General features: G+C 38.1%; 1 protein-coding gene across 3 annotated transcripts in view; it reads right to left on the bottom strand.

Annotated features, from left to right (window-relative positions):
* JMJD1C (jumonji domain containing 1C) overlaps nucleotides 1-8,973 on the bottom strand; it is a 267,089-nt gene extending 258,116 nt beyond the window's left edge. Inside the window, exon 1 of one of the 3 annotated variants that reach the window (XM_086679809.1) lies at nucleotides 8,563-8,969. In XM_086679809.1, coding sequence (XP_086535935.1) covers nucleotides 8,563-8,736 — 174 coding nt within the window. In that variant the 5' untranslated portion in view covers nucleotides 8,737-8,969. Of the gene's footprint in view, nucleotides 1-8,562 lie in introns of all 3 variants that reach the window. The other 2 variants (XM_086679808.1, XM_086679815.1) reach the window with 2 other exon arrangements.
* Between the last annotated feature and the right edge of the window lie 420 nt (nucleotides 8,974-9,393).

Consider the following 9,393-nt stretch of genomic DNA (forward strand, 5'->3'; position numbering starts at 1 on the left):
AAAATCAAAGCTGTTCTAATTGAAAGGCTTGAGGACCAAAATTCAGCACCTTTCAGTTTCCTCCTTTTCTCCTGCACCATCTGGCCATTCACTTTTCCAACAGACAGCAGAAAGCAATCCAAAAAGCCAGTAAGCAAGGCTTAGTGAAAATTGCTTTGAAAACCAATGCTATCAAGGAAAATCAATTCTCATTTTGGCTCTGAAAGCTAAGAAATTCAGAAGCAAACTTTATGCAATATTATGTTAGCCCTCTTTATAAGCAAATTTATACCTTTTTCCTTTTTTGCAGCTTTAACTTTATATTTCAAGGGGAATTAATCCTTATTTCCATAAAAATGTATGTGTGTTTCTAGATTTCAAAACCATTATGGAAAGATGGGACACACATAGTCTATATTCATATTCATTATTTATTCCTTCATTCATATGAACAATGTAAAATGTTTTCCCTTAAAACATTCACTTTTGTAGCAATATATGATAAGAGATTTTGAAAGTTAAGGAAATCACACATTTAAGGGAAAAAGGGAAACATTTTAAAATTGATCTACATATTTTCATCAATGTGACTCTGAAAAAGAAAGACAGACTAAATTAATAGTGGTGCCATATAACATATTGGAACACTTTATCAACTTCAAATTGTCTCGAAATTAAATATCTTACCAAGTACTTACATTGCCTTGATGTAAAGATTCAATCTAAGCAATGACAATTTAGGGAGGAAATAAATTCTATATTCAATATATATAAATTCATTTTACATTAAATGGCAATGCATAACTTTATCCACACATTGCCATACTACTTCTTTCTCTGACATTCCTCTGAGCCTAAAGATGTTTTCTGAATCATACTTAAACTCATAATTTTGACAGATGGATCAGATGTTTCAGCTCGTAAGTGACAGTCTTTCACAACACATGAATTAGTCACACAGACCTCTTCTAGCTTTGAAAAATTCTAAAATCTATTCTAGGAATAGTGAGTTTCTACTGCATGTTCTACTGTTTTTATATTCTCTGGCATGTGACAGGAAATCTTCTACATTTAAAATACATAATGTTCACAGCAATATAGCAACATAGCAAATACTAGAAGACATCTGAAATGATGATGAAGAAGCCAAATTCAACGAAAACTTTTAAGCACCTGCCATTATACCAATGTAAATAATTCTAACTAAGGAAACAGTTAGATGAACAGGCATCTTCATTACAAGTTTTCAAGGGTTATAATTAAACCCATTCAAGGGGTTAGTAAAATTAAAACTTTTCATAATAATACTTAGACATTATTTGCCTTTTCACTTTTATTCTCTCATCAGTGTACAAGCAATTTTTTCCAGGCTACATGTAGCATAATAGCACTGTTCTGATAGGTAATGGAATATCTATTTCTATGTCCTAACTTCTGAATTTAATTTTTAATACAGTAAATGTCAACAGATATAACCCACAAAAACCAAAGCTCTATGGGATTCTTAATAATTTTTAAGAGTTTAAAGGGATACTAAGACTGAAAAGTTCTACAACAAGTTCACACACTTTGCAGTTAGACTACTACCAGTATATCATCACTTAATATTCTTTTTTCTTTTTCTTTTAAAGAGAGAGATAGAGAGCGGGGGGGGGGGGGGGGGGGGAGGGGCAAAGGGAGAAAGAGAGAGAATCTTAAGCAGGCTCCATGCTTAGCATGGAGCCCAAGGTAGGGTTCGGTTCCACAACCCTGGGATCATGACCTGAGCTGAAATCAAGAGTCAGACGGTCAACCGACTGAGACACCAGAATCTCATTTGATATTCCTGACGAGTGATAAGTCACTTTTGACATGAACTACAAACTGTGCCTTAATTTCAAAAACATTAAAATGTGGAAAATGTATATCTTAAAATCAAAGAAAAGTAGTACTTCCAAATTCATGAATACTGTGTAACAAATTGGATTCTTTCAAAAACAAACGGAATAACTAGTAACACTTTATGTATAATTTGATTAGGAGTCTATTTCTCATTTGTTTCAGCTCATGCAATACCAAAGTAATACCAATTTTAATAAAAAAAGAATATGCTTATCAGTTTGACATGAGAATCTTTACCAGACCAGCAAATGAAATTTGAAAGTAAACATGAAATACATTTTATTATTTCATAAATAGTTGGTTATTAAATTTTTTAATTGCAATAAAAGACTTTTACTAAATACCACAACAGTTTGCATAAGGGATTAGAGAATTTTAAATTTCAAAAGATAGGGGACAAAACTGAGGAGGTATAAACACTAGGGTAATGGAGTTTGGACTTTATTGGAAGAGCAAAAGAAAAACTACTTAAGTGACCTAATGGGAAACTCAGTCTGATAATCTGTCCACAGTGCGTAGAACAGACTGGAAAAGGAAGAAACTTGAAAGTGAAAAGATCACTTACTATATGCATAAGGCAGTGAAAGTTGTAGCCTTTGGCAGTACAGATTGAAAAAACAGAGGGAACAAGTAGGGAGAACAGATTGCAATTTGAAGGAAGAAATTTGCAGAACTCATACCTACATTCTAAGTGGAAAGGTGAAAGTAAATGACAGTTTTAAAGCCAGTATGAGACTACTTTAAGGTAAGTCTCAAAAGGGGCACTCGTTCCACATGAAGATAACGAACACTAGACATTATATCATACTCAAAGGTGGGACATTCATGTAAAGACATCAAAGAAGAAGGCAGAAATGGTGGATTCAAATTGAACTCCAATGCTTAAGCTGCAGGCAGACCTGTGAGTCATGATGCAAAGACGTAGCAATAAGTTCTCTAAAGAGAACACGAGTTAACAAAACAAGACAGAAGAAAACAGTAATCAAAGAACTGAATCTCTACTACTAAATTAAGAAGATGGAAGAAACTAGTCAAAAAAGGAGGAAGTCCCAAAAGAACTTGAATAATGGGGCTATAAAAATTAAAAAAGAGCAAAGGTTCAGGGAGATCTTATTAAGATTTTATTTTTAAGTAATCTCTACACCCAAAGAGGGGCTCAAACCCACAACCCAAAATCAAGACTCACATGCACTATCCACAGAGCCAGCCAGGCACCCCAGGAAGAACATTTATCATAGCAATAGAAGAGGCCTGTGTTTTGTTGTTGTTTTTACTTTGAAAGTCTGTGAATTACTAATCATTTAAAGAAGTAATTTTTCACTCCTTTTAATCAATTTGAACTATAGACTATTTTCATCAAAAAATCAAATATAAGCTGATAAAACATTCCAAGTGTATGAGAAAATATTATTAAATTATTTCAATATTATTGAAAATATTATTGAATTAATTATTGAATAATTATACAATTATTATTGTAACTTTGGGATATTTATTCTACTGCAATTTCTACAATCATAAAAATTCAAATCTTATGAACTCATCTTGACCATCCAAAAGAAATACTAGGGTCGCTTGGGTGGGTCAATCACTTAAGCATCTGACTCTTGATTTTGGCTCAGGTCATGATCTCAGTTTGTGCGATCAAGCCCCCAACAGTTCAAGCCCCACAACAGCACAGAGCCTATTTGGAATTCTGCATCCCACCCCACCCCCCACCCTCTGCCCCACTCCCTCCCCTGCTTGCATGTGCGCATTCTCTCTCTCTCTCTCAAAATAAACTTTAAAAAATCCTCAACAGAAATCACATTATTCTAACACAAAATCACACTATCTTATAACAGAAGATTTGTGGTCCATGTAATGTAACACAAAAAGTGTATCATAATGAAAACTTCCATTGACTCAGAATTAAGTGCTTTTGGGAAGAATCTGAAATTTATTTCTGCTTAATAAACATTTTATTCCAGGACATTCCAGGTAAAAACTATTAATATCATAATTCTGGAATTACAGAATAGAAAAAACTCTGAATCTAGACAAAATTTTTTTAATGTTTTTTATTTATTTTTGAGAGAGAGAGAGATGGAGCATGAGCAGGGGAGGGGCAGAGACAGAGAGGGAGACCCAGAATCGGAAGCAGGCTCCAGGCTCCCAGCTGTCAGCACAGAGCCCGATGCAGGGCTTGAACCCACAGACTGTGAGATCATGACCTGAGCTGAAGTCAGATGCTCAACTGACTGAGCCACCCAGGAGCCCCTAGACTAATTTCATTCACTCACTTAGATAAATGAGAAAACTGACAACCAAACTGTAAATCAAGTGAAACGTATAAACTATAAATCCAGTACTTTTGAGAAATATTTCAATGAAACCTAAGATCTTCTACATGTTCAGTTACATGGATTTATTTATACATACTTACAAGCAATTCCTATCTCTTCAAACTAATTTCAAAAGATGTTCTATTAAGACCTATTTTGTTGGGCTGTTTTGAACAAATACAGATGAAATACTGTACCCGAAATTTGTAATGTATTAAGAAATATGTAATCCAAAACTTTTATTAATTCTAAAGGGGTCTGCCACCAATCAATCCCGAAAGTCAGATTCTACTGTATTCATACTTTTTATTAAAAGGTTTAAGCATTTATCTACCCTGCTCAATTTCAATAAATGAATTCCTACATGACTCCCAGTCCCAAATGGTTGAGAAATGGGGACTAGACTGTTATATCTCAGAATTTTAAGCCCTGTGTCCAACAGTGAAAGGATAACAAGCTGTTTTCTACTAATTAATCACTTATTCCATTATTAAATCAATAGGTTCTACATTATAAAATAAAGATTTTCATCAATGGTTTACTAGAATACTTTTATAAAATAGCTAGAATATAAAATTTTCTACATGAAAAGATTCCATCCAATTAAATAATTTCAAAGAATGTTTCAACATTTTGAAACTTTTTAATATTTTAGTAAGCATTTTAAAGGGCAAATTATGTAATTCTTAAAGATTTAGCAGATTAAGAATTTTTTATCAAATAAAATGTAAGTTTGTTAAAAATCTACACTGAAGAGACACCTGTGTGGCTCAATCTGTTAGCATCCAGCTCTTGATTTTGGCTCAGGTCATGATCTCACAGTTTGTGGGTTCAAGCCCTGCACTGGGCTCTGCTCTGATTGTACAGATCCTGCTTGGGATTCTCTCTCTCTGCCCCTCCCCTGCGCTCTCTCTCTCTCTCTCTCTCTCTCTCTCTCTCTTTCTCTCTTTCTGAGCATAAATAAATAAACTCAAAAAAAAAATCTACATTGAAAACAACTGTTTACCTGAACATCAGGCAGAAATAGAATCACTGTCAAATTGAAACAAATGAAACTAGTAATGTTTGTTATCACTAAATCACCATTAAAAAACATCAATATTAATTTTTAAATAACAATCCTTTATCCCAAACCCTTCCAACTAGATCGATTTTAGAATTCAAAATTTTATAAAGTTAACTAGGGCATATATAGTGATAGCTAAATAGTGACACACTGCCGTCCATATGTCATATGTACATTACATGTAAAAGTATCTATGTTGTACATAAACCTGTGGAGTTTAGAGAAGCATCCTAAAATTAAGCACATTAACATTTCTCTTACAAAATAAGAATATTCAGTTCATATTAGGTTTTACTTTTTAAAAAGTTCATTTGGTCAGGTTTTCCTGATGAATCATTACAAAAATTTTATTGGTACAAAACTACGGTATTTGAATTTCAGAACTGTGGATAAAGAATAGTGTTCCTATAGGTATTTATCTGGCCAACAAGAAACATACCACATTTATGGTATATAGCCTAAAAAATAAAGGTTAATTTCTTGTTAATTTCTGAAATATTAATAATACCTCTTTCCTGAAATTTCTTTGTAACTACAAGGGGTTTATAGCATACTTCCTGACATAAATATTCAAATGTTATTTCTTATTTTTCATTATTTAGGAACCCAGATATCTGTGTAGCTTACATACATTTAAACCAATTTTTCAAAGCTTTGAAGACATGAAGACACAAAGCAGAATGTATCATTTCAGAAAATCATCACTGAAGTATGACAAAAGTCTGAATGTCTCAATATCAAATAGCAAACAAAGCAAGAATGTCATGAAAATACTTCTTATATGTGCTTTCCAAAAAAATGGAATAGAATATTACCATGTATATCAATCAGTTAAAATGCTTTTAGTTCCACAGAAAAAACAACAGAAAGAGACAAAATAAAATGTACTCTCCCAAAATGAAAAATCCCATACATGAAAAATCCAACAGTAGTATTTGGGCTTTAGAAAACAATTTGATCTGTTTGTCAGTTTTGCCCTCAAACTGGTTGACCTTAAAGCAGGGAAATGGCTGCAGCAATTTCAGCGTCATACCCACACACCACTATACTTGATTTCATTCTGATTGGACCTAATTAGTTAAGGCCTGCAACCATCAGTGTAGCCAGAGGAGTTTAACTGCCTGATTATCTAAGGAATACCATGGCCCATAGTTTAGCCAAACCACACAATAGATAATGGATATTGCAGAAATAACCACCAAGGTACACAATGTCACAAAACAAAAAAAAAAATCCAAAAACAACAAAAAAAGAGACACTTAAAATTAATAAATAGTAATAGGTAATTGATCCCCATCATTCATACATATTTTTTTTATTTTTTTAAAGTTTCTTTATTTATTTTGAGAGAGACAGAGACAGCATGAGCAGGGGAGGGGCAGAGAGAGGGAGAGAGAGAATCCCAAGCAGGCTCTGTGCTGTCAGCACAGAGCCCAATGTAGGGCTCAAATTCATGAACTATGGGGTCATGACCTGAGCTGAAACCAAGAGCCTGATGCTTAACCAGCTGAGCCACCCAGGTGCCTCTATTTCTCATTTTTAAATACCCAGCTTAATACCTGGCCTTTTACAAACGTGATTATTTGTAAATCCATTCTTTGTATCATTTAAATTTCCATATAAGAAGGTTTTTAGTATATTTAACTTTGACGACTTGACTGTCATGAATGATATTCATAATTTAAAACTATATTTCCTAATTTTCATGCATCTACTTAAACAAAATACTGTGGAAAACAAAATGTTATTCCAGGTTTGCTGTGACATAATTTTAAAATGCTAAACCATAATCCAACTAGCTTCCACATAAAAACCAAATCATATCACAGTTAAGAGGAGGAAAAATAAATTTAGCATCTGCCTTTTACACACAAAAAAGTTACTGAATAGACACAATCTGTAGAATCACTAAGATCAGAAATTTTAAAGATTCTTTTTCTTCTTTCCAATGAGAATAACCAAAATCTTCAAAATTACCATTATCCTGCTTATTTCCTATTAGAAACACCTATTGGCGAAACAAACCTATTTTGTAAAATCAAGTCAACATTAATACATGCCCTATAAAACCGAACCATTGACTACAGTCATTAAACAGTGGTTTACAAAAACACAGACCAATGTAAATATTAAAATAGGTATGCACATGTATAGAGAGATATTAAAGTGAATTTGGAAATGTAAATTCGAAGATATACAAATGGAAAAATATTACCGTTTGAAGTTATCAATAAAAAATTAAATACCGCAGGACACTACCAATAAATTTCATGGATTATGCAGTCGTAAATCAACCCCGCAAAGACTAGTCAGTCAATGCCTAGCCTCTACTCCGCCCCTTACCTCCAACCTGTCCCCAAGTGAAAACGTGCTTGGAACACTAACACAGCATATCCCGTCTTGAAACGGTGTACATTCCTACACTACTGAAAGAAAATATTGGCAGGATCATTTGAAAGGAAAAGAAAGAAAGCAAAGCAAAGGACACTTCAGGTTCGGCAGGGAGTAGCATTTTAATTTATAATATTCCTTGCTTTATTTAAAATCGTATAAAACCCAGGATGTCTTTTAAAGCACTATTCACTTTCTAAAAAACCACAACACTATGGAAAAAAAAAAAAACAAATGAAAACAAGGGGTGGGTTAATTTCTATAACCCGTCAAATCAAAAATTTTCATTTTCATGAAATACAGTCCAAGCATCTGTATAAAGAGGTTGTATCAAGACGTCGCCACTACACAGCGTTTGCCTCGAAAACATACACAATCCCAGGACTGCCGGAAAAACCAAAGATCTTTTTCCTTTTCTCCCTCCCCTTCAGCAACCTTACTGCCTAAGTTTTAAGTCTCCAACCCCTGCACTACTAAGACTTTTGCAAGGAAAGAGATGCTGGTGAAGATGGCCCCCTACCGCCATGAGTGGTCTTGTGTTCTGTCCGCCACCCCCACCTGCCCCAGCGGCTCCGGCTCACAGCCCCGCCTTCTGTAAGGTCTCCCCGGCGGCCACCGCGGGCCGTGACCCCCCCGCCCCCCTCCCAGACAGCAGCCAAGGGAGCCGGCGGGGCGTGGGCAGGAGCCCGGGTCTCCCGCTCCGGACACTGGACAACACACCACTCCCAAGGGGGAGCCACTTGCGAAGAGAGACCCCGGCAGGGGATGACGGCTAAGCGGCTGACTGCTCCCAAGAGGGGCGTGACCGCCAGCCTGCTGGGAGGCGCAAGGTACGAGAGGTAACCCCACAAGGTGCTGCTGCCGCCAGGGACCAGTGGTGCAGGCGTGGACCAGGAGGCTGAGGGACACTCGCTCTCTTACCGCCAGGTCCGGGTTTCGGCTGTCCCTGTGTGACACAGCTCGGATGACCCCTGCTCGCCAGCCCCGCCAACAGCGTCCACTCTCCCCGTGCTCTGGCCGAGCCTCTTCGCCGACCGCCACGCACAAGAACCGCTTCCCCACCAGTTCCAGCCGCGTCTCCACCGCCATAGCCATCACTGCCGAAGCGGCTGCTGCCTCCTCCACTGCGAGGTAATCGGTGAAACCCCGCTCCTACCGGCCGCCCATGCTGAAGAAGAGAGAGGACTGGGGGACGGCGGCAGCCCCGCGAGCAAGCGAGCGTCGATTCGGGGGCGCACCGGACGCTCTGCCCAGAAGGGCACAGCGACCTCGGTCTGTGGCAGTCCTCAACACTCCCCTGGACTCCCGACTCGCAGCCTCTGACTGTAGTCGCGCGCGCACGCGCGCACACACACGCGCACACACACACGCGCGCGCGCGCGCACACACACACACACACACACACACACACACACACACAAACTGACAGAAATCCCCACACCAGTCGCCGTCAGGCAGCCCCGGTCACTGCCGCCACCTCGTCGTGGACAGCACTACTCCGCCTCCCCCTCCACTCGCAGGCTGCGAGCGCCGCGTCTCCTTCCGCCGGCGCGGGCAGGGAGCCGCGGGAGAGGGTCGGGGGAACAACCCCACTCGGAAAGTAGTGCCCCATGACGCTGCGGCGCGGAGGCCGCGGGACGAGCCGGTCTAAGAAGTAAAGGGAGCGGAGGTAGAAAGAATGCTCCCCTTCCGTGGCACTAGGAAGAACGTTTGAGGTTCACCTCTCTAATAGCCGCTCCCGCAGAATGGAGG

This window comes from Puma concolor, chromosome D2, assembly GCF_028749965.1.
Source record: "Puma concolor isolate L17-30 chromosome D2, mPumCon1.1.hap2, whole genome shotgun sequence".
In the NCBI taxonomy this organism is placed as follows: Eukaryota; Metazoa; Chordata; class Mammalia; order Carnivora; family Felidae; genus Puma; species Puma concolor.